The sequence below is a fragment of the Bufo bufo genome, chromosome 3 (genome assembly GCF_905171765.1).
Source record: "Bufo bufo chromosome 3, aBufBuf1.1, whole genome shotgun sequence".
Classification (NCBI taxonomy): Eukaryota; Metazoa; Chordata; class Amphibia; order Anura; family Bufonidae; genus Bufo; species Bufo bufo.
In genome coordinates, this window is record NC_053391.1 from 179327785 (window position 1) to 179354659 (window position 26875).

At 41.3% G+C, this 26875-nt stretch overlaps 1 protein-coding gene across 3 annotated transcripts in view; it reads right to left on the reverse strand.

Annotated features, from left to right (window-relative positions):
• Positions 1-26875, reverse strand: part of LOC120994900 (G-protein coupled receptor 1-like) — a 653505-nt gene that overhangs the window by 506419 nt on the left and 120211 nt on the right. The window contains exons 4-5 of one of the 3 annotated variants that reach the window (XM_040423782.1): positions 21946-22002; positions 21586-21646 (exon numbers count right to left, since the gene is read on the reverse strand). The exons of the other annotated variants lie outside the window; for them this stretch is intronic. Of the exons in view, the coding sequence (XP_040279716.1) occupies positions 21586-21646; positions 21946-22002 (118 nt within the window). The remainder of the gene's footprint in view (positions 1-21585; positions 21647-21945; positions 22003-26875) is intronic. 3 annotated transcript variants of the gene reach the window in all.

Here is a 26875-nt window from a genome sequence, read left to right on the forward strand (position 1 = left end):
AGATTAGCTTAATTTCACATGCATTTCAAGAAGATTTGGTTTCTTTCCAAAAAAAACAAAACAAAAACTTTTAAATTGGAAAGAAACACAAGCTATATACTGGTGCTTTTTCAATAAATCAAAAAGAATTAAAGGAGTTGTTCACCCTTGCTTATTTTTTTCTTCCAACCCCACCCCCCAGTGTGAAGGATCCACTGTGGTAATTAAATTTCTATTTATCTAAGGGTATCACAGAACAGTTTGTGCTGAATGCCACTTGGCCCTCAAGGAATATAGACGTGGAATGCCTGGTGTCAAATACCTCCTTATATTAGGGTTAAAACTATCATAGATCCAAAGTCGCTTTGGTCAAAACTTTGTTTGAATGCTGTACGGAGATCTATCTCCGTACAGCATTCAAATATATGGGATCCGCCGAGGTGAAACTCATTATCTCCGAAGTCGCGCAAGACTTGTTGAATAACTTCAGACATCGATTATTCAACTTGAAAACAATTTTAAAATTGGGATCCGAAGTCGGCTTCGGTACCCGGGTACCAGTAGGTACCGAAGCTGACTTCGGATGCCAGTTTTAAAATTGTTTTCAAGTTGAAAAATCGAAGTCCGAAGTTATTCACTGAAGTCTTGCGAGATAACGAATTTCATCTCAGAGGGGTATCTCAGAGGAGCCCATTTTAAATAAAGTTTTGACTGAAGCAACTTCAAATCTATGATCCAAAACTTGCTTCACTCAAGACTAGTTAAAACCAGATGGGCTGAACTTGCTGGCAACTGGACTATTGCCATATGGAAGGTTTGACGTTGGTTATCGGAATGAACCACACAAATCACTCCACCAACTCGACCCAAATTTATCATAGCTAATACGTTCATTTAGTAAAAAAAATTAAGTGTACATCGTTACTGCAATCGTTTATGGTCAGAACTATGGGGGTATTACCAGACAAATCGCTCCACCAACTTGACCTAAATTCATAATTCCTAGATATAACGTTGTTATACAAAATTATATTCTGCGTCACTCTGACAACCACAACAAATTTTAAAAAAATTCTACATCATTTAACAAAATTTTAGCCCATGTGGATCCTGTGACGAGATGGCACGTCCCCGTCCGGATCTTATTCATAAAAATGTTTTAGGAGTAGAATTCGGTTGACAGTCAGTTTTAAAAAATGAACCACTTCTAGCCAGGGAATAGGACGTCCATATATGGCCGTTCCTGTAGCCCTTTGGAGACCACAGACTCTAATCACCCCCTGCTGAGATCACCTCACACCTCAGACAGCTTCTAAAGACAAACCGCAGACCATGCTTCTCCTGCCCAGCTTGAAACCATGAAAGTTAAACACATGCTAGTTGGCCCTTCCTTACTGCCTGGTCAATTTACACATCAGAAGCAGAGACAGCTGGGAGGGGGAAGCGCATAAGGAGAGACATGTGAACCATGCTCTGAGAACCCCAAAAAGCATATTTAGGCTATATAGAATTATGACCCAAAAATATAGGTACACTCAAAATGCACCTCTCACCCAGAGGAAGCGGGAGAGTCCAAACTTGGCAGCTCTGGGGTCTTCCCAGACTGGAAAATGGGTTACTAGTCACCTGGAGGGGAAAGAGGTGTGGTGTCACCCATGGAATCGTCCATAAATTCATGGGGGACCCAGCACAAGTGCCTGATTTTTCATATTTATTACGCCGGCAAAGTTATGGGCCATTTTTGAAAAATTAGGGAAAACTTGCCTGGCCAGCAGCAGGGAGGGGCGAATAAGCCCTCCCAAACCCTCCTTCAGCAACACCCACTGTGCAGCCCTTGGCCAGCGATTGGCTGGGCCAACCCCCCTTACCCTCCCACAAAAAGGGGCATAAAAGTCCGTGCGCAATGGGAGAAGAGAGCTTTTTGCCCTGTGATCACATCGCCGATAGGCTGTCCGTTGGAACGTAAGTTTTGTGCCTGGATTTTGCATAGGCAAAATCCAAGATAGTCATTTCTTTTTTTAGCCCCGTTTATTTTCCACATGCTTCCCAGCTTGCTACTGTAATCTTTTTCTGTAAATTTTTGTATACATTGTTTGTAAAAGTAAAAGATATTTTCATATCTTTTAAATTGTCTCTCTCTTATTGCTCTAAGCCCCACTGCAACAAAGTACTCGTACGTCTTGAAGACCTACCTGTTTTATAGTAGACTGATATTAGAGACATAACTGTTTTATGACTCGATTAGTGTTAGCTTGTAGCGTGATAGTGGGGCTGATCTGTGAGTGGTCCGAACCCCTATCCCTACAATTATAGAGTCGTTCACTCACGAACGTGGTGGCAGCAGAAAATAAGGGGGGTCCAGGATTGACTGTTTGGGTAATCCTGAATCTCCCCCCTGTCACAGTCCACCCTCGGTTAGGCTTTTCTCCATGCTGGGGCGTCCTGGCGGTCAGAAGTCTGATTTAAACGGGGGTGGTCGTGACAGATCCCTCTCTATACTATGAACTTAAAGGGTTTCTATCACTTCGTATGACATAATTAGCTCTCAGACACTAGCGATCCGCTAGTGTCTGCTCTGGCCAACCATCCTAATATAACAGCTTTTGGGGCAGCCGTTTTGCTAAAAAAATAACTTTTATAAATATGCTAATGAGCCTCTAGGTGCTATGTGGGCGTCATTAGCACCTAGAGGCTCCGTCTACCTTCATACACAGCCACCGCCCAGCGCGTCCCTCCAGCCCGCCCATCTCCTGCTGAATGCGATCCTCCGTGTGACGCAACGGATGAATTCTCGCGCATGCGCCGTGCGCGGCTGTATTCGGCGCATGCGCAGTGAATGTCTGACCGCTTCCCTGCTCAGACATCTCCACTGCGCCTGTTCCTTGGAGCACTATGACGTCATCGGCGCAGGCGCAGTGGAGATGTCTGAGCAGGGAAGCGGTCAGACATTCACTGCGCATGCGCCGAATACAGCCGCGCACGGCGCATGCGCGAGAATTCGTCCGTTGCGTCACACGGAGGATCGCATTCAGCAGGAGATGGGCGGGCTGGAGGGACGCGCTGGGCGGTGGCTGTGTATGAAGGTAGACGGAGCCTCTAGGTGCTAATGACGCCCACATAGCACCTAGAGGCTCATTAGCATATTTATAAAAGTTATTTTTTTAGCAAAACGGCTGCCCCAAAAGCTGTTATATTAGGATGGTTGGCCAGAGCAGACACTAGCGGATCGCTAGTGTCTGAGAGCTAATTATGTCATACGAAGTGATAGAAACCCTTTAATGATATTTTGCTTTCAACATGATTTGGGTTAAAACCAGATGGCCCGAACTTGCTGGATTAAGCAAACATAGCAGCTGGATTATTGCCATATGAGAGGAGTCTTGTTGGTTATTGGAATGGACAACACATATGGTTCCACTAACTTGACCCAAGTTTATCATTGCCAATAAGTTCTTTTAGGGCTCTTTCACACTTGCGTTGTCCGGATCCGGCATGTACTCCACTTGCCGGAATTACACTCCGGATCCGGAAAAACGCAAGTGTACTGAAAGCATTTGAAGACGGAACCGTCTTCAAAATGCTTTCAGTGTTACTATGGCAGCCAGGACGCTATTAAAGTCCTGGTTGCCATAGTAGGAGCGGGGAGCGGGGGAGCAGTATACTTACAGTCCGTGCGGCTTCCGGGGCGCTCCAGAATGACGTCAGAGCGCCCCATGCGCATGGATGACGTGTCCAATGCGATCACATGATCCATGCGCTTGGGGCGCCCTGACGTCACTCTGGAGCGCCCCGGGAGCCGCACGGACGGTAAGTATGCTGCTCCCCGCTACACTTAACCATGGCTGCCAGGACTTTAGCGTCCCGGCAGCCATGGTAACCATTCAGAAAAAGCTAAATGTCGGCTCCGGCAATGCGCCGAAACGACGTTTAGCTTAAGGCCGGATCCGGATCAATGCCTTTCAATGAGCATTAATTCCGGATCCGGCATTGCGGCAAGTGTTCCGGATTTTTGGCCGGAGCAAAAAGCGCAGCATGCTGCGGTATTTTCTCCGGCCAAAAAACGTTCCGTTCCGGAACTGAAGACATCCTGATGCATCCTGAACGGATTTCACTCCATTCAGAATGCATTGGGATAATCCTGATCAGGATTCTTCCGGCATAGAGCCCCGACGACGGAACTCTATGCCGGAAGAAAAGAACGCAGGTGTGAAAGAGCCCTTGGTTTGGTTAGTGTTCTGCATCAGTATTTGATCAGAATTTCTAAGCCAAAAGCAGGAGTGGGTCCAAGACACAGAAGAGATGGAAATAATTCCATTACATTTTATATTTGTTTTGGAACCAATTCTGTTTTTGGCTTAAAATTACTGATCAAATATTAACGCAAAATACTGACAGTCTGAAAGAGGATTTATGCTCAGAATACAGGATTGTTTTTTTCTTTTGGTTTATGACGGATCAGAGGAATGTATACATAAACCGATGTTAACACACCCTTACTGCGACTGCTGCTGCCTTCCCCAATCTGTCATAGAGCCACTTTTGTCACAGTTACTGCCACTGCTGTGGCTGCCACCACCCCCTCTCTGTCATGGGGCCACTACTTGAATCTTGGGGCACTGCATGGTTAAGTCCACAGTGACAGATTAGACCTGGCGCTTTTATTGACTTGTAATACTGACGTACAGTAATTCCAGAGCTAACAAAGGATTAGCTATGAATCTTGGTGTACTGCACAGTAATGTAGACGGCGATACATTACACCTGTAATACTGATTACACAGTACCTAAAGAATGGATTAACTATGAATGTGGGTGCACTAGAATGTAATGCACATGGCGATACCCTCTCCCTGCACTGTCCCTGGAGTTTAAGTTCCAAGACTTCACACTGAGATTGGGACACCAAGTAGGATGCATATGATTAGGCAGAGTGGCCTGGGTATATCAAATTTATCGCTATTCGTGATGAATGAATTCAGAACTAATCGAATTTCTTAAATAGTCTTTGGTGAATTGTGCAAATCAAATTTTTCAAACCTTCGCTCATCTCTAGACGTCACAATTGTTGTGGTGTTTTCTGAGAACACTAGTTTAACAAAATATAAAAAGTTAGGCAAAAAAATTTGTGCTGCATTTTTACTTGCAATTTCTTTTTTAAGTTTATAATTATTCTAAAACCAGTCTCTTGTTGAAGAGGCTGCACTGTATATTAAACATAAGCCTTCCTCTAGACATCTTAAAAGGTCATTCTAGGACTTTTGGTGCCTCCCTAAAACCTACTGTGCACTGCCATCCTTGAAATTTTCCAATCAAACTCAACACCTTTTCTAGCCAGGTAGGACATGGAGATACACATACACACACACACACAAAGAGCTGTAGACAGGGTGATAAATGACAGACTTGTTAAAGCCCCAACCTACATGAAGAAGCTTTGGTCAGGACACATGCAGAAGAAAGTCTACAGACATTTCAGGAATGGACTGATGGAGCAAGTTAATACTGTTGGGTGTGACTTCAAACTTTGATCAACTTGAATGGCGTAATGGAAAAAATTATAAAAATGTCCGATTCGCCAATTTTTCTTCACTTTATTGCCCAAAAAGACTGAATAAACAGTGATCGAAAAGTCACACAGACCCCAAAATGGTATTATCAAAAACTACAGATCCTCCCACAAAAAAATAGCTCCCACACATCTTCATAGACATAACTATAAAAAAAAAGTTATAAAGGTCAGAATACGTCAATGAAAAGAAAATTGTTTTTTTAACCAAAGTTTTTTGTTTTTTTTTAGTATTAAAATGCAAGAAAAACTATACATATGTGGTATTGTACTGACATGGAGAATGAAGAGCACAATTCAGTTTTACTGCATAGTGAATGCCATAAAAAAAAAAAAAAAACTGGAAAACTGTGGATTTGGAATTGCGTTTTTTTCCAATTCCACCCCATTTAGATCTAGTTTCCAGCTTCCCACCATATCCTATGAAATATTAAATGGAGCCATTAGAAAAGTACAACTTGTCCCGGGAAAAAAAAAAAGTTCTCAGCTATGTGAAAGGAAAAACCAAAATGAAAAAAAAAAAGAATACGGAAAATCGCCACGTCAGGAAAGGATTAACTTTCACTGATTTTGATGTTTTCTTATTTATTCTTGTCAAAAGCCAAATTCAGAAATTTGCTAATATTTTGTGTATAGCCAGCTATTGATTTAGTAGTACAGTTCTGATTTGAGGGGAAATGCACCTCAATAATTTAAATAAGATGTGAGATATTGAATTCTGAAAGTGATTGCCTGTTTTCATGATATTAATGACCAATCCTCAGGACAGGTCATCAATATCAGATCGGCGGGGGTCCGACTTTCGGAAACCCTGACCATCAGCTCTGCATAGTCTTCAATGTTGACCTACACGTCGTCTAGATTGAGTTCAATGTCTTTGTCCTTCAATTTTCATAGATGGCACACTCTGTGCTTTACTCGCAAATGCAGGTGAGAAATTTGCATGGCAAAGGCATAATAATTTGCCTTTCCTAGAAATACGACTTTGATGAATAAGGCGGTGCTGTGAATGACATTGAATGATTTTAATGCAGCAGATAGAAAAAATAAATTGCTTTGGAAGCTTTGCTGCAAGATTAATTCTGTGGATGTGTGATATTAATACTCTCAGACTGGGGATGTAAAATATTGCTTACTCACCTCAGCAACCCATATGAAATACAGCGTATATATAACAGAAAGATATACTGTAGTGTACAGAAAACACAGCAAAATTTCAATCTGTACAGTGAAGAATGAATGAAAGTGACAAGGTTTACTGTCAAAGGAAGTGTTTCTCCTGTTCCAGGGGTTTTACATGAGTTAAATATTGATGGCCTATCCTCAAGATCAGTCACCAACATCAGATCAGTGGGGGTCTGCTGAAACAAGACCATGGCGGGCTGTTTCAGATGCAATTTTGTGTGGCAATTCTGTATACATTTTTTGTGTTTTTTTCCCACAATAACGGCTTTTTACTGTAATTTTTCTTTACATTATTTTCTATATTTAAAAGTCCTAATAGAGGGCTTGTACATGCAATCCTTTAATTAAGTGGAATAATGCATACGTAGTGCTGTGTATTATAGGTGCCCGTCAGCTTATTAGACCCTGCCGCTGCTCCTGAGCCTTCACTGTGACCGCTGCTGTGTAGTACCAGCTCAGTCACAGGGATTTTGCTGGCAGCTTACTTGGAAGAGGTATTTGGTGGTTCTGTCATGCAGGGGTAGGGAATTGGTTGAAATATGGTATTGCATTAGTCTCTTACTTCTTGTTAAGTCCCTGTTAAGCTGTTTATCAGGAAATGTTACTTACGAGTTACTAGTACCAGTTTGATAAATCTCCCCCCTTTGCTGGCTGGATTCATATTTCCATCACATCATACACTGCTTGTTTCCATGGTTACAGACCACACTGCATCTCCCCCAGCATTATGTGCCGCCTGCATCAAACCGGAAGCGTGTCACGGTCACGTGATGGACAGTCACATGACTGCAAGCGTCCTCTGGTTACTAAGATACAGATACACATCAGCGAGTGGAGATCAGCGCATATCAAGCGTCCCATCAGTGTAGCAAGAGTGGTCATTATATATCAATGTGATAATAAAAGGATATATACAGGGGCGTAACTATCAGGGAAGCAGCTGCTTCCGGGCCCTGAGCTTAGAAGGGGCCCGGGAGCAGTAGCAGGGGTGTCAGCAGGGCAGGGTTGCATGTACTATGATGTAAACTTCTGGCCTCACAGGCAGCGTATAGTGGAGGGTCGCACTAAAGATAACAGCAGCTCTTGTCAGCAGAAGCTTATGCTGCTGCCTTAAAAAACCTGGAGCTTCCTTAAGAACCCCCCCCCCCCCCCCCCAGATTGCTCCTCTTCACTTACTGTCATATTACGGCAGGGCAGTAGTGCTCTTTGCTCTGCTGTCAGTGTCTAGTCGGGACAGAGTGAGGGGGGGGAAAATGATTCAAGCTTTGTGACATGGTGCATTATCCTGCTGGAAGTAGCCATCAGAGGATGGATACATGTTCTCATTCTGTTTACGCCAAATTCGGACTCTACCATTTGAATGTCTCAACAGAAATCGAGACTCATCAGACCAGGCAACATTTTTCCAGTCTTCAACAGTCCAATTTTGGTGAGCTCGCGCAAATTGTAGACTCTTTTTCCTATTTGTAGTGGAGATGAGTGGTACCCGGTGGGGTCTTCTGCTGTTGTAGCCCATCCGCCTCAAGGTTGTGCGTGTTGTGGCTTCACAAATGCTTTGCTGCATACCTCGGTTGTAACGAGTGGTTATTTCAGTCAACGTTGCTCTTCTATCAGCTTGAATCAGTCGGCCCATTCTCCTCTGACCTCTAGCATCCACAAGGCATTTTTGCCCACAGGACTGCCGCATACTGGATGTTTTTCCCTTTTCACACCATTCTTTGTAAACCCTAGAAATGGTTGTGCGTGAAAATCCCAGTAACTGAGCAGATTGTGAAATACTCAGACCGGCCCGTCTGGCACCAACAACCATGCCACGCTCAAAATTGCTTAAATCACCTTTCTTTCCCATTCTGACATTCAGTTTGGAGTTCAGGAGATTGTCTTGACCAGGACCACACCCCTAAATGCATTGAAGCAACTGCCATGTGATTGGTTGACTAGATAATTGCATTAATGAGAAATAGAACAGGTGTTCCTAATAATTCTTTAGGTGAGTGTATATATGTAACAGAACCTAGTTATCTCACTAGTGGAGGCATTTGGTGGAAATTTCAATGCATAAAATGCATATGTGAAATGAGAAACAGGCCTAAGACTATATAATGAATGTCTGTGTATATTTATACATTCAGCCCCATACTGAGGATGCATAGGGGAAATACACTGCCCAGTGGATGCTATTCCTGTACTTGCTTGAAATCGGTTATGCTATTCTATTCTGTGTATTCAAGTAAGCAAGAGTTCACATCTCCATTTCATTTTCAGTTCTTCTGATCCGTCAGAAGAACAGAAAAAAAGGATCCTGTAAACAAATGGATCCTGTTGCATCCGTTATGCACATATGGCATCCGTTTGAGCCATTTCTACCTGAGATCCGTTTTTTAGACAGAAAGAGAACTCCTGTACGCAGTACTTTTTTCCGTCTAATTGAGCCATTTCTGAGATCTGTTCTAACGGATGCCAAATGTGCATAATGGATGCAGCAGGATCAATTTGTTTACAGGATCCTTTTTTTTTTTTTTTTACAAGAACGGAAAATGAAACGGAAATGTAAACTCTCCCTAATTATATTTGTTTTGAGTACTTTTTTTTGCATTTTTCTTGTAATTATGGTAACAGACCTTTTATTGGCATTGTGTGCATAGCTGTAATATTGTGAAAGGCAGGAGCGTACCTATAGTGGAAGCAGGGGACGCAACTACTGCGGGGCCTGAACTCAAAAGGGACCCACCTGAGATGAGGACTAAACTGTAAAAGGGCCCCCACAATAGTATTATATACAGTGACATGATATGCAGTATATGTGTGGGAAACGGACGAAGTCGCAGCAGGGCCTGGTCTGAGTGAGTGATTTTAACTAGCTGCAGGACTGGGGCTTGCATAGGGGGGTTGTGAAGAAGTTGCCCATGAGGGGGGGGGGGTGCCCATTCAATAATTTGGTGTGGGGCCCAGTCAGTTCTAGTTACGCCACTGGATATATATATATATCTCACACAGGCATCACAGTAATACAATTTTACATATATGCATTACAACCGGGACTTAAAAGACACCACCTATTTTAAGGGCAGACCCCACTTTGGCCAAATATCTGACCCCCTATCCAGCTATTGTAGCTAGGAGATTCGGAAATCTTAGGGACCATTTGGTCAAATCATATTATCACCCAAAAAAAAGGTGGTGAATTGTTTGGATCAAAGGGACCGAAATGGGGATGTATTCCCTGTGGCAAATGTGTTGTGTGTCCGAACATAACACGCGCTACGGACTTTATTGATTCAGCTAAAAGGAAAACGTTTCAAATTACTCACAGTATTACCACTAAAGCTGTAATTTATTATGCAACATGTCCATGCCCTAAGATTTATATTGGTCTGACCACGAGAGAATTGAAGATATGTGTCAGGGAACATGTTCGTGACATTGAAAAGGCAAAAGAAAAAGAAGATCTAATCAATTTGAAACCAATCCCTAAGCATTTTCTCTTGATGGTTCGTGGAATTGACCATGTAGACCTGGGCATGAGAGGAGGAAATGTTACGAAAGAACTGGCACAACGAGAGACAAAATGGATTTGGACCCTGGATACAATGCAACCCAAAGGCTTAAATGATGTTCTGAGTTTTGCTCCATTTCTCTGAGGTTATTATTTAGATATCATTATTTTAATTTAGTTGATCCTTAGGCATCCTATATATTTTTTTTTAAATTGTGTTTTACTTGTTTGGTGTTTTTTTTTATTCGAATATTTGCTTTCTTTTGTCTTCTTTAGTGGCTACAGCCTACCTGATTAGAACTTTATGAGTATGTCATGCCTGTATTTTTGTCCATCAGCAGGAGTTGTCTTTTGAAGGCCTTTATTAATCCCTGGCATCCTTATAATTATATTATTTTTTTTTGGTGCACTAAGTACATACTATAGTTATTTTTGGTGCGTTGTTATTTAATTTTCATTATATTTTTAAATATTAATGTAATTTTATTATGATTTCATGAAATTTTTCTAATTTTCACATATATTTTTTCATTTTTACATATATTTTTCACTTCAACATGATGATATGAAATTATGTGAATTTCTATTTTGTATTTACTAGTGTACATATCATTATTTATAAGTTTTGCTCAATTGATTGTTTATATGTATTTGCGCTTTGTCACTTTACACGTTTTGCTTAATTGATTAGTTTATATGCTATTGCACTTTGTCACTTTATTCTTTATGTATTTTTTTTTCTCACTTATATATGCATTTATATACCTGTGTATGTTTTTCTTATCAATTACTTATTTTTTGTGATTATTTATTGGCATATTTATTATATGCTTCTAATGCACTAGCACTTTATTTTTATAACACTTCAATATACTCTCCCTGTTGTAATGCACACATGTAAAATTATATTACTGTGAGGCCTGTGTGATATATACAGTGGATATAAAAAGTCTACACACCCCTGTTAAAATGTCAGGTTTCTGTGCTGTAAAAAAAAATGAGACAAAGATAAATCATTTTAGAACTTTTTCCACCTTTAATGTGACCTATAAACTGTACCACTTAATTGAAAAACAAACTGAAATCTTTTAGGTGGAGGGAAAAAAACTAAAATAATGTGGTTGCATAACTGAGCACACCCTCTTATAACTGGGGATGTAGCTGTGTTCAGAATTAAGCTATAACATTCAAAATCATGTTAAATAGGAGTCAGCATACACCTGCCATCATTTAAAGTGCCTCTGATTAACCCCAAGTTCAGCTGCTCTAGTTGGTCTTTCCTGAAATTGTCTTAGTCGCATCCCACAAGAAAAGCCATGGTCCACAGAGAGCTTCCAAAGCATCAGAGGGATCTCATTGTTAAAAGGTATCAGTCAGGAGAAGGGTACAAAAGAAGGGTACAAAAGAATTTCCAAGGCATTAGATATAACATGGAACACAGTGAAGTCATGACCGTGACGCATTTCCGGTTTGAGGCAGGCGGCACATCATGCTGGGGGAGATACATACGCATCTCATGCCGCCACTACACATCCGTAGGCAATTTTCATTATTCAGATACAATCTTTTGATTGCTGAGCTATGTATATACACACTTTCAAGGAGAGCTGCGCCCCCAGAGGAAGACTTTGCCGAAACGTGCGTTAGGGTGTGAGGTTCTACTAAGGGTCTTCATTTTATGATGGGTATGTATGTAGCCTATGTTATTTGTTGTTTATTAGTTGTATTGTGTTATCTGGGTGGGAGCCCCTCTTCTTTTGAATTAGATACCTGTTTGATCTTTTTGTCCTCACACTTGTACTTTACTAATAGGTAGTGAGTATCTATTTATGATATAGGGGATTTATCTATTGTTGACTTTATATTATGGACTCCCCTTGTTACAATATATATAGAATACCATTGTAGTACCATACCGCCCCTCAGGGGAACCGTACCTTTTCTACTGTAGTTTTTATCTCTGATAACCATGTTATGTCACATTTAATCATGTAATAAAGACGTTTTTATATTTAAGCCATTTAGACTCTAGTGTCTTTTTGTAGGTATTTATATTGGTGTAGAGTTGGCTTGTAAGAGGGGTTTTGTTTGAACCTTTTGTTCACATTTTTTAGGCATAACCTTTTTGTATTAACTTTCTCACATTCATAGCCATAACTTTTTTGTGCCTCATGTCATTTTGCAATATAGATAAGTACCGGTAAGATTTTTATTATTGGTTAAATGAAGGAAAAAATAATTATTGTGCTATTTATATTCACGAGTATTTAGTGATCATTATCATTACAGGGATACCAATTACTGTTTTATGATATTTAAAAGCATGTTACAAGAATACATTTATTATAAGGATTTTCACACTACTATTTTCTTTTTGTAACATTAATTTTGCTGAAAAATTTTACTTTTACTACAAAAGAAAATCTGGAAAGTAAAAGATTCTAAAGACCTACTAAACAGAAATACTATTTACTTAATATTATACCTGTGAAGAAAATAGTAACACTGTTCATTAGCATTTTTTTTTAAGCAGTGCAGTTATATAGTGTACTGGTAAACTTGCTGCCTGCCATACAGCAGTTCTGGGGTTAATTCCCAACAGAGACCTGTACAGTAATTAGTTTGGTAAATGTGCCATGAGAGGGCCCTCCCCAACCCATATGGAACAGAAGGGCCACACAGCTTCATTAGTATATAACTACCAATGAGGCTAATAATGTCACAGACCTAAAGTGGCCCCCCAGCTGTTCTGGGCCCATGACCGCAGTACCACCAGTGGCCCTGATTGTGAGGCCAATAGGGGAAAAGGACTGGTATGTCAATCTATGTAAAGCATTGCAGGACATGTCAGTGCTACATAACTCAATAACGTTATAATTATGTCACAGTGGGGAGTGGGGAAACCCCTCCACCATACAATGTAAAAGGGATTGGGGTAGCAGTTAGACCAGGCTACCAAGAAAAGGGAGCTGGTCACCTCCTATAGCATCCCTAAATCTGGCCCTGTTCTCCTAACTGTATGAGCCGACCCTTAAGGTAGGAGGGCCCATACACTGGAAACCTCAGAATCCTGAAATCCCTCAATATCCCTGAGGTTAGGAGACAGGGACAAGAGACAACCAGGTTCATCCAAGACACGGATGAACCAGAGTCTCCACAGGCCTATCTGCAGGGAAAAGTGGACGACTGAATACATCAACAGAGTCGGCAGGTAAGAACACCAGAAACACACTTACCTGCCGCAGACACCACGACTAGAACCCGTGCATAAGTACAGGTGCCCACACACCAAAATAGGACACCGTACAAACAACACCACACACTGGAATTCAACACACCTGATACTGCCTGGGCCCCATACAGCAAGGTGCACGGCAGCCCCAGGCAGCACTGCATCCAGACTTCTGATTCACCCTCCGGGAAACAAGCCCCCTTCCGGAGGGACAACACACACAGGGAAACGTTTTGCACAAATGCAGGGACAAACACCAACAACATCCCAGACATTTAACAACAAACAAGACGTACAACAAACCCTGAACATAAACCCACACCACACATACAACAAGTGAGGGTAAAGGTACATGGAGGGTACATAAGGGAGGACAATTTATGTTCCATAAGATGGCCCTCAAGGACTGGGCAGAAATACACAGGCAAGGAGCGAAGCTCCAACACCAAGCAAGGCTGTAGTACAACTGCACCCAGCCAGAAAGCCACAGGTATATATCAAGCCCGCGGCCACACCCAGGAAACACCTTAATCCCCACTAGCAAGAAGATTAACCCCTTGCTCACCAAACAGCAGGAAGACAAACCTTAAAGGGGAAGTGCACATGCAAACTGCCAACAACACGCTGCCACCGGCAACCAGTCTGCATGGCAACCGCGTCACGGTCAAACACCAATATGACCATGACAAAATATTACAGGATTAAGGGGCTCTCCAGGAATTAAGAAAATGAAAATACTTAAACATTACTTTATTATAAATATATTCCCAAATACTTTTCATTAGTTATAATGGCTTGTTTTTTCTTTTTAAGTATTTTCACTAATTTTATGTTCTTAATTCCCAGAGAACCCCTTTAAATGCTGTTTACGAAAACATCATTCTACGAAAGGGTTGATATAGATTTCAGGGGTCCAAAAAGGGTTAAGAGCTTCTACTATGGGCATGAAAAGCAGTGAGGATCTCAAGAAATCACAGATTTCATTCCATAAAATGAGTGATAGATGCTTCATTTTGGTGGTTCAGCATTTCAAAGAGGTGGATTAATCATGAAACTGCTGTTCGGGGCTTTAAAGAACCAGCTGTTGTGTGGTTTACAACTACAAGATGTCTCCCCTGGGATTAGGGCTAAAATTTTGTTTTTTAAACACCCAAATAAGGAGTTTTTCACGTAGGTACATAACTGGGGAATATGAGAAACACACACATCTGTCTATCCTTTAGGTTTTTCTAATGCAGGGAAGATTACTTGATTAAAGTCTTGCCCCCTGTTGTGCTCTGAAACTTAATTAACTAGGTATTCCCACACATTCGAGCAAGGCTTCGGAGCCAGGAGCTTTCTGCGAGAGAGAGAGAGCTCTGCATAATTCAAGCTGGCACACAAACACTTCAACTTCACACTTGCCCAAAAATAATTCATCACATTTCTTGCACTACACTTTATTTCCATTCGTGTGAGTTATATTTATCCCCGAAAGGTTGGAGCCTTAGATGTACACAGGATGCTGTACAGAGCTGAAAAACCAGGTTTGATGATAATCTTCAATGTCAGTACTATGTAGGCATGCTGACCCTATGGTGCATCTCCCTTCCTCTTTGGCTCTTCATTTCATTTTTTTTTTTAGAAACAATGAGGGCGGGGACTAGTCTGTCTGGCAAGCCGGCTGACCTTTCAGTTTAGTATAGGAGCGGTCATACTCTGGTGAGGATGACTGCGAAACTTATAAATTGCACCAAAGAGGAACAGCGTTGTATTATATATTTTTTTGTGGGCAGAAGGTGTGGCGGTAGTACAAATTCATCTCCGCATGTGTGCTCAGTATGAGGATAAAGTTCTCTCTCAGAGTCATCTATGAGTGGATTGAAATGTTTGAAAATGGCTGTACTAGTGTGACAGATGTAGAGCACGCTGAACATCCAACTACAGCCATGACCATGAGGAATGAATATAGAACCCTGGAACTGATTCGCAAAAACAGAAGAAGAGGTTTCAAGATAGCTGAATGCGAGCGTTGGATCTGCCTAATTCATGACAACTTGACTGGGAGGTTATGGAACACCCATCCTATAGTCCGAATTTAGCACTGTCAGCTTTCCGCCTTTTTGGACTGCTTGAAGGAGATTTTCATGTGATGAATATGTGAAAGCAGTGGTGCATCAGTGACTACACTCTCAACTAAAAATATTTTTTACTGATGGCATTAAAAAGTTGGTACGACTGGGAAAAATTCATCACAAAGGAAGGTGACTATGCAGAAAAGTAGTCATTTATTTTTGAAATTCTGAATAGAGTTTTAAAAAAAGTACGGAAATTCTTTGAAGACCCCTCATAGTGTCAGGTGAATGGGGAACCCTAGCATAGTTACATTGAAGGGGCTCATGCTCATTCCAGTCCTACCAATTTAAATAAGAGCACCATCAGCATAGAAATATATGGGTAATGCAAATGGTAAAGCCTCATTTTCTTCATTCATTCAGAAGATCGTATCTGTTTTGCGGTCCGCAAACTGCGTATCCGCAAAACACAGATACTGGCCGTGTGTGTTCCACTTTTTGCAGAACGCACACGGCCATCCCTATGATAGTGGACAAGAATAGGACATGCTGTATCTTTTTTGCAGGGTTGCAGAATGGAAGTACGGATGCAGACAGCACATCTTTTGCGGTCCCATTGAAATGAATGTGTCCACATCTGTTCTGAAAAATTGTGGAACAGATGCGGACACATAAATGCGATTGTGTGAATGAGCCCTTGATCAACTGCATCTGTGGAAGTCTCAACTTGTGATAATAAATTCTGACATTCCGAGTTTTGCTGTTGATGACCACATCCCCACCGAACAGCTATTTCAAGGTAGGTCTTGCACCGCAGGTAGTCCCCAGAGCAACACAGTTTCATCCACTGTGTAGTGGATGGAGCTGGTTACTGTAGTGTTGCTCCAATTGAAGTGAATGGACAAGTGAAGTAGTGTTGGCATTTTAACATTCCATTTTTTCCTATTGATGATTTCTCCTGTAATGGGGCTGACATATTAGCCCCAATTATAAGAGGAACACAGCCACTGGGACCTCTCTGGGATAGGAAGAAGTGTCAATGCTCAAGCGGAAAGTACTTCAAGACAATGGGGAGAATTTATCATGAGGAAAACATTTGAAGTCAGTTTTGTTCCAGTCTGTGTTGGCGGCCTTTATGCCACATTTAGCAAATGCTGCATGTTTGATAAATTTGTTTTATCTTTAAATTTAACACCATTGTCTAGAAAAGCTAATCCAGTTCTCTTACTGGTTTAAGTTGAATGGGTCTGGATCCGTCGCGGCAGCCATGCGAATGGTGCCCGTGCATTGGGGACCACAATGCACGGAACGGCCGAACAAAACGCCCATGTGCAAGAGGCCTAAAAGAGAGCTGTACCACCCACATAGTTGCATGTTGTGCTCTAGGCAATTCGCTACTGTGGGTTCACTTCATAGACAATATTGAATGACATCTCTGACCAGCAGAGCTTTCAGAAGAATGCAAAAATCTTACTGGACAAGTTGAATTCAGTCCTGTTACTTAACCACAAAACCACAACTGAAAAAAACAATTACCCCAAGAATGGCCTCAAATTCAGATTCTTATTTTTCTTAGCAATCATGTAGTCTTGTGTTAAGAAAGTCTATGTTGTACAGTGTAAGGTACATGAAGAGCACAGAATGTCAAGACCTTGCAGTAACAAAAAATTTCTAAAAATATAGGGCATTATTTGCTATGGACAATGGTTGTGGAACCACTGTACTAACTGGTTTGAATTAACTAAAAGAGATCAAGAGGGGCCTGGATGTATTTCTGGACTGTAATAATATTACAGGTTAGAGTTATTAGATTTCTGGAGAATCATTGATCCAGGGAGTCCTTCAGATTTTTTTTCCCCAAAATGAGGAAAATTGGCTTCTACCTCACAGGTTTTTTTTTGCCTTCCTCTGGATCAACTTGAAGGATAATAGGTTGAACTGTAAACTATGTTACTATGACTTTGGGCTATTCCTGAGGGCATTGTTTTTGCGGTCCCCTGGTTTTTACCCTTTCACCCCTGGTCTTTACTACAGGGGAGCCACCAGGCCGCTACTTCTTGGAATAGTCTCAGTGTAGTTGGCAGCTGATGCATGGAGGTCAGAGACCTCTTCATACCTGTCTATGGCAACAGCCGGCTGCTGGAGCATAAGGGCTGAATGAAGAACTACAAACAAAAAAGTAATATGCATATAGCTCGCTTTTGTGACAGTTTGTCTTCTACTTTGCATGCCAGACATATTGCTGCACAAAGCATGATGAACATGTTGTGCTTTTGCAGAGAATGTGATGTACAAGCGAGGATTCCGGTTAACATTTGTTTTTCTTTCACCTCAAATTCATTTTCAGTAGCATGCCGCTATATAAATCTTCTATCGCTTTGTCATTGGAGTCTGCTTCCGAGTAAGTGGAATTTTTATGTTTGCCTTTCATGCATGTTTTTAACAGTCCCCGGTGGTCGGCTCACAATTGCAGACACACTTGGCTGAGCACAATCTGAGGCCACTCAACTCGACCTGCTACACGAGAGGCTGGAAATCAAATTGGAAATTCAATATATATAGGGTGTGAATTAACATTCTTAATTTGAGTTTCCCTACAGGAACAGATTAACGACTTTACAAGATAGATGGGTTAGTGTTTCCACTGCAAATAGGAATCTGTCAATTAATATGGAACTAAAGATCTGCTAATAGTGAAAAAGTGACAACCTTGAAGCGGCAGAGAAACTGGCGTGCACGTACATAACTAGATTCAGTCTGTTTACTATAAAAGAATAAAAAATCAAGCACTGGCTTAGAAAATGTGACCTTGCACATCAATGATAACACCATCACAATAGCTCCTGATACACAGTGAATATGCATCATGTAGCGGAGCAAAAGGATGTGGTGTCATTTTAGATCATCTGCAAGATAAATTCTAATAACTTGCAAGTGCTCATTTACAAATCGAGAAGTGACAATTTTTTCTGCTTTGGAACTCATTCTCCCTTGATGACTGCCTAAAACCTAAATTTAAGGTTGGCTTTTTTTATCACCATGTCGTTTTGGGTTAACGTGCTGTGTTGATCAATTTCATAATGCATCTAAATCCACTGCATAGACAAAAAGGAGCATATTACAGCTCATGCAACCTGTAACTACCGCTAGAACAAATGTAGGCGCTTTCTGCATAGATGCATACAGTGTACAGAAAGCTGCTATGCTCCCCCTAGTGGTGACAAAGCAACAGAATTATATGAATTAACCATGCAGGGGATTGGGAGCAATTTATTTTACAAAATGAAGCCCAGACCATTATAAAGATATATTAAGAAATGAATCAGCACAGAATTTTGGAACTAAAATGACACAGTGTTCAAAATTGGACATACCATTTGAAAGGATTTTCTAGGATTACTAAGGTTTTCAACAGATATGCTCATGTAGTTGCTTACAGCAGGTACATTTTCATGCATTTTTTCCCAATATGGACTCTCTTGTCCCATCTTCATCATGTAAAAAAAAATCCACCTGGTTTGTTCCCATCTTGTATGTACCGTAGCACCTCCTGTTGCTATATCCAACCAAACCCATGATGCACTTCTCCTTTCTCTGCCACAGCTCCAGCACTGCCCCTAACCACGCCCAGCTAGTGTATAGCTCCTCCCACACAGCTAGTTACATAGACACTACCCTATCTTTGCCCCTGTTGCTGCTTTGACTCACTCTTGGACATAACATCACATGAAATAAGAGCAGCATGGACATGGTCATGTGACTATAGCCCAGAATGGGAGATGGGAGCCATAAAAGGTAAAAGAAATACAGTACAGACCAAAAGTTTGGACACACCTTCTCATTCAAAGAGTTTTCTTTATTTTCATGACTATGAAGGCATCAAAACTATGAATTAACACATGTGGAATTATATACCTAACAAACAAGTGTGAAACAACTAAAAATATGTCATATTCTAGGTTCTTCAAAGTAGCCACCTTTTGCTTTGATTACTGCTTTGCACACTGTAACAGACCGTTTCAGCAGACAAGGCGATAGGCCCCTTTCTGAGAGACAGGCACAGCTACTGCAGAACACCAAACTCCCGCCGCATGGGGATACCGGTCTTAACCCGGAATCGTGCGCTTCAGGGTTTTTCACCCTTTAGATGCCTTCCACTATCACCACAGCCTCTAAAACATGCAAGCAAAGTTGAGAGAAGGCCGCTGCACTACTGCGAGTGCTGATGCCTTCTCAAACAGCTGACCAGTGGAGGTCCATAGCCCCACCGATTACATACTGATGACCTATCCAGAAAATAGGTCATCAGTTAAAAAAAATCTCAAAACTTCTTGAAAGTCATATACAAATCAACTTCCTATTGGAGCATAAAAGGATGTATTTGTCTTTATATTTATGTATGTACTTCTATTAGTCAAACCTCTGGACATGTTAAATACAAGACAATATCCCTAAAAAGTTGGGGTGGCATTTACAGTTGGTTTCGATAACGCAAATTTAGTAGAAGTGCTAGTAATAAATGTTAATGGATGCAAATGCTGTATATACAGTACAGTATAACACAATCCTACATGAACTGCTAGAAAGTTGCCATAAGATAATTCTGTCTACCTGTGCTGACAGTTTTGTGCCATCAGCTAGCTACAGGAGCAATTTACCAAAGTCCTTTACAGGGGTTTTCCACATCCACTTCTTTTATTCTGTCTTCTGGTCCTTCTTGTCATCACCATGGGCGGTCAGTAGGCGGTGCCAGATTTCTTTCCCCAGTCATGGTGCATGTGCCTGTGGTGGTAACGCGCTCTGGACCAGAAGACAGAGGAAGAGAAGTGGATGCGAAGTGGACAGGGTCATGTGACTGTAGTTCTGATCTCGATATAGACCACATATTAAAATGAAAAATTCATTTTCCCCCTTTAATTACACTTATCAACCTTCAAAGCCCTTAATTTTCAATCTGTACACTGAAATAAAGACATCTTCCCATTAAAGGCAAAATACGTTTTGTTTTGTTTTTCCTAATATTTTCCGTTTTAAAATCAAATTGGCTAATTAGCAGTGTCGGTCTGGCCTACCAGAGTACTAAAGGATTCACCGGTGGGCCCAAGTTCTGGTACCATAGTGGGCCCCAAAGGTCCAGGACAAAAAAACAAACAATTGAGATGCCTTTGGAGCCCATCACTTGCCACTAGGATCGATTTCTTTGAATCAAAAAGTATTAGAATTTATTGAAGATATTGGGGTTGGGCCCGACAATAATTTCCTCTGGTGGGTCGAAGGAACCCCAGTCCAACCCTGCTAGTTGGGTCTCCCCCTCTCCAATCTATCCTGAATGCAGCAGCCAAGCTCATCTTTCTGTGTAACCGCTACTCCAGTGCCAGTTGTTGCATTGGTTGCTCATACATTATAGGATTAAATCTAAACTGCTCATTCTCACCCACAAGACTTTTCACAGCGCTGCACCCTCCTATATCTCCTCACTCATCTCTGTCTACCACCCTACCCTAATACTAACATCCACCTTCATCCAAACCTCTCACTTCAAGACTTCTCTCGAGCTGCACCAGTTCTCTGGAACAGACTACCCCAAACAACTAGGTTAATTTCCAACATCCACAGTTTTAGGAACTCCCTAAAAACATCTCTCTTTAGGGTGGCCTATCACATCCCCTATTCCAACTCTTCTCCATTCACCTCCCCACCCTTCAGCATCATTCTTCAGAACCTGATCCATCATCCAACAGTATCCACCACACCCCATGCGTTCAAAAGCACTACAGATATCGGCTGGTGACCGGCTCATGCAGCCTTATATCTACTCCCTTATTTTGTTAAGACAGCCGGACCATTTTACAAAACAAGCACTTTTTACCTTTTGTGTCACCCCTATCTCCTCATAGATTATAAACTCTTGCCAGCAGTGCTCTCATTCCTCTTCTTTTACTTTTTTACTTGTTTGATTCTGTTTGTACATGAACCCTCTGATTGTAAAGCGCTGCAGAATATGTTTGCGCTATATAAATAAAGATTATCATTATTATTCAAATTATAAAATACCAATACCAAAAGAACTTACCAAAATATGTTAGCCACCAAGCTTGGAAATTGCAAAGAACGCCGTCTGGCAAAACTTCGCTCTGGGGAAAAAGAATAAAAAACCTTATTTCTTTAGAGACCACTAAACGTCACTTCTTCTGTGCTATCCTTGGCCCTCTACCATGCGACAGTACAGAGACAATAAAACTGTACTCATTGATGAATTGCAAGTGTTGCCGAGATACTGAGAGAAGATGACTCCTGCCGTAAGATGTCTATTTTGTCAGGTTTTATGGCCACTGAAAATTGATTTGTAATAGAGAGCTAATGGCACTGATTGACTAATGAATCCACTATATAACCCCTTGTGTAAAACAAGAATAAGAGAGTGAAACCTTACCATAACATAAGCGATGCTGTCAAAGAAAGCAGCAATGGCCAAACTCACAATCATTTTCTGTCAAGAAAAAAAACAGCGATACATTAGTGACTGATGCAGAATTTTGCATTTCATTCATATTTGAAAAATTATAAATTTTTACATTTAGAGTTTTGTTCAGAAGCCAAATATTGAAAGACATTTTTTCCAATCCTTTCATTCCAGATGTCTTCAGAGTCAACAAAAGTCGGTTAATTAAAGAGTAAGAAATGAGGTAATGAGTTTGCAGTCTGAAGTCATGAGAAGCAATAGAGGTGATTGATAGGGATCAAGGGAAGGAGTTGATTTGTTTAATAAATCCAGTATATTCAAATTCATGGAGTGGTATGAGCACATACATGCAATTTCTCCTTTGCAATTATAGGAATGATTGCATGTAATCAAATTTCATGTCTTGAAATGAATGCCTGCATCTCAGTCTTCATATTCAAGGAGAGGTAAATCAGGAAGGAAAAAAATATTAATGCTTTTGCTCTGGAGTGCTTGAGGCTAAAATCTCACATGCATTTTTGGTGCAGTATTTTGTGTAAAGGGGAAGTGGGTCCTAAAGGAATGTGAATAAAATTTAAAAAAAAGGATACATTGATGGATCCACCTTTGGCTTTGGCTAAAATAGCCTTAAAGGCTATACCGACCTTTTGAAAAAAAGATTTTTAGATAAGCTAGTGGTTACCTTAAATAAAATAAAAAAAGTTGCACCACGTTTCAGACTGCAATCGTCATTCCTTTTCATACCCCTGACATTCAGTATGTAACCTGCTCCTTGTTTCAGACTTTTCTCATATGGGCCTGTCCCTCCCAGTAATAGATGCTGGATCTGTGAGTCCAGGATGCTGCTGTCTTTCCCTGCCAACTGCCTTGTGTGTGTCCTTCTTCCATCCTCCCATACATCTGCTCTGTTGAACCTCCTGCAGCCTCTAATGGATAATTAAATAGTACAATACAATTTCAATAGCTGTCAGCTCCCATCTCCTCCATGGCTTCCTCTTTGGGTTCCCCCGAGCTTGTATGTAAGTAATCTCAAGGTGAGATATAAACCACTGGCAGAAACTCAGGCATTTTGAAATTCAATATGCCTGATTCTTCTTTCCCCAAAAAATATTAGAGACATCATTATGTGGTCAGCCGATTCGGACACCATTTGTCTTATGTGTACATACAGTTGCAAGAAAAAGTATGTGAACCCTTTGGAATGATATGGATTTCTGCACAAATTGGTCATAAAATGTGATCTGATCTTCATCTAAGTCACAACAATAGACAATCACAGTCTGCTTAAAGAGGACCTTTCACTAGAATACAAAATCTAAACTAAGCATACAGACATGGAGAGCGGTGCCCACGGATCTCCCTGCACTTACTGTTATCCCTGGGCGCCGCTCCGTTCTCCCGGTATAGGCTCCGGCATCTTCATATGTTCGGCTCCACCCAGTTGAGCCTGACGGCGTCTCTTTCTCCCAGGCTGTAGTGCTGGCCAATCGCAGCGCTCAGCTCATAGCCTGAGAGAAAAAAAAAACCTCTCAGGCTATGAGCTGAGCGCTGCGATTGGCAAGCGCTACAGCCTGGGAGAAGGAGACGACGGCAGGCTCAACTGGGTGGAGCCGAACATATGAAGATACCGGAGCCTATACCGGGAGAACGGAGCGGCGCCCAGGTATAACAGTGCAGGGAGATCCCTGGGCACCGCTCTCCATGTCTGTATGCTTAGTTTAGATTTTTTATTCTAGTGAAAGGTCCTCTTTAAGCAGACTGTGATTGTCTATTGTTGTGACTTAGATGAAGATCAGATCACATTTTATGACCAATTTGTGCAGAAATCCATATCATTCCAAAGGGTTCACATACTTTTTCTTGCAACTGTAGTTAAGGAATTCAATGGAGGACCTCTGCATGGAGTCTCTATCAGGAGGATCATATACCATCCATAGACTGACTTATGTGTGGATTGTATTTTCTTGACACTTTCTTTTATTCTTTAAAAAGTGAAACGTTCATTTTTGCTGTATATGAAAGACATGTTTTTGTTCATAAAAGGACATCCACCTACACAATCAAGTTTTTAAGTGTTTGGGAAAGTGTGCTGCGTATAACTGGATGGTATAAGGGAGCATAGTCTGCTGTCTTCTCTTGTGCATTATCTGAGTGCCATGCGTCATGGCAGCCGGACAATATGTGCTGGATTATTACAGGGAATAGGCAGAACTGGTGTATGAAATATATTAGAAAACAGAATCACTGTGTCCTACATGGTATTAAAAAGAGTAACTGGAACATTTAAAACTCTTTGCAATGCCTGTTGCACCTAGGCACATAGTAATTTTATAATCAATCTTAGTTTAGAGTGGCCTTCTCCAGTTTGGAGTTCACTTAAGTAGGATATTAGAGAACTGAATTATGAAATCAAATTTGCTCCAGCTTCCCTGCACCCACGGTCAGAAGAATAAAGATCCTGTAAGAAATCCTCTAAAAAGGACTACTGCAAACAGCACTTGTATTCTGCTGATGCTGCCTGCAGGGGAGAAAGAGGACATTTAATTTAATAATGTGCAACAAACCATGGTGCCACCTTAAATTAACGTATTTTAGATTTTCACATGATTGTAATAGCCCATCCCAATGCCTATGTGCAAAACATCATCCCCTTTACACTAGTGTATGAAACAAGGCCCATAGTATTCAAACTTTTGTAGTATGAGGTCTACTTTTAGTGAAGTCTGAGCGATTTTTTGTAATAGAGGCATTTCTGTAGGATGCAGCTGCCCCTTTTTCAGGCAGACCCATAAACAGTGATAGAAGCCAGAGTTAGTTACTGCACTTCAGAGGTAGAACATTGTAGGTCATAGGCCCCACTGCTAAATCCACAACTGGGCCCCAACCTAGTATGTGCCTGTATAATACTGATGTCTTCTCATGTGCCAGAGAGGACTTTGGGCCACCTTTGGCACCAGGACCCCAATGTGACGGCTAAATTGGCACCACCTACAGCTACACCCTTGCTGCACTTGCTCTAGAGTCATGCCCTTTTTATGCATGCCATGCTGCTCCTGCACCTTACTATGGATATATTAGCTGTCAGGGAATGTGTGAGATACACACAAGCTAATAGATCTGGTTTACTGGTGAAAACTTGCGAATCCCTATGTGATTCGCCAATGATCATTTTACTAGTGGAGAGCAGTGAGACAAAAACTTAAACAAGAACCTATGAACAGAGCTTCAGGCCATTTTTTACAGATTTTCTAGATTCTAACAACCCATCATTGCGATTGGCTATAATTAGCTATTTTGAGTGAGGTCTCATGAACATGTCTGCGTCTGTATTTCCGTCCACAAAATACAGATAGCATCCTTGTGCATCACGTATTTTTCTCACTTCTACCAAGAGAAAAGGTTATTCTCATCCACAAATATGGACAAGAATAGGACCTGCTTGGTGATTTGCAGATTGGACACACAGATCTAAAAAAAAAAAAAAACAGTTGTGTGTGCATAGCCCAATGGGTCAGTGTGCTATGCTTGAAAAAAACGGATGGCACACCAAAGAAAAATATGGGCATGTGCCCTTATTGTACAGCCACACATGGTGTAAATGCTGCAGATTCTCTCCAGTGGAATTCTGCAGTATCTATAGTGGCAGCAAAGTGGATGAGATTTCAGAAATCTCATCCACACATTCTGGAGAAAACCTGCATTGTTAACTGACTTGCGATCGCAGCCAGATCCACTGCAGACTTGCCGCTACAGAACATCTGCAGTGAAGTCGCCACGTTTGACTGAACCCTATGATTAGAAATGAGCAAAGTTTTGAAAAATTTGATTCTGCAACTTTGCTGAATTTAGCCAAGAAATTGAATTAGTTCCAAAAAAATTTGTCATGAATCTCTATAAATCACGTATACCCAGTCCACTCTGCCTTATGGTACGGACACAAGGAGTGGCCTTTAATTTAATAATGAAGACCGCACTGTATAGTCATTGCTAATGGCCACGTAGCACCTTTAAACAGGGGCTGTTGCTGGTATGGGGTTTGGCTGGTTAGGTGGGGGGACAATATGCATATTATTGCAATTCTTGCCTGGAATCTCCTGCAGGTCATTTGACAGTAAACACAGAATATTAATCAGCTCTGGCATACCCACTTCTCTAACCCCAGCGCTCCCCTGCCCTACAGGTGGGAGTCCTTCTTCTGCCATCTGCTTTCCTCCTTTTCCACATCATCTAATATTGATGAGTGATTAGAGATATTGATATGTCATCAGGAACATCCAGCTCCTCCTCTCTCTCTGCATCTTGCTGACTTTCCTAGGATATGAAAACTTGGATGATTTGGAATCAGTAAAGCCAGCAAAAGGTGAAGATGGTCATCATTAGGACCTGGCCCCCTCCTAAGGGGAGCAAACTGGATGGTAATTGTTGGCACGTTGGCAGTGGAATAATAAAGGCTTCCATCTTATTGGTATTGAATTACATATCTTAGTTTATGTCTGATGTAGCAATAAATAAATATAACTGATGCAGCATAAGTCTCCCCACACTCTCCCTTCTCCAATATTATTTTACCAATTGTTTTTAGCAACACTGTCCCAAACGCAAGAGCGCTTGCCAAGTCTCTCCCTATGCTCAGCTCACAGAACAATGGCAGAGACCGCACAGGATGAGGGTTTTATGGGGCTGTGACATCACATGGGATGGCTATCTGTGGATAGGCTAGCTGCATGGCATTATGGGTGATCTCACGTTTCCAGGCTTCTTACTTTCCCTTTGTAACATGTGCAGCCACCACTTGAGGAAAAACTGATTTGTTACAACGAAATGCGAGGAAATTCTGATTTTTTGCGAATCAGAATTTTCCTAAACTTCGGACCGAATTCCACTTAAAATGCTTTGCTCA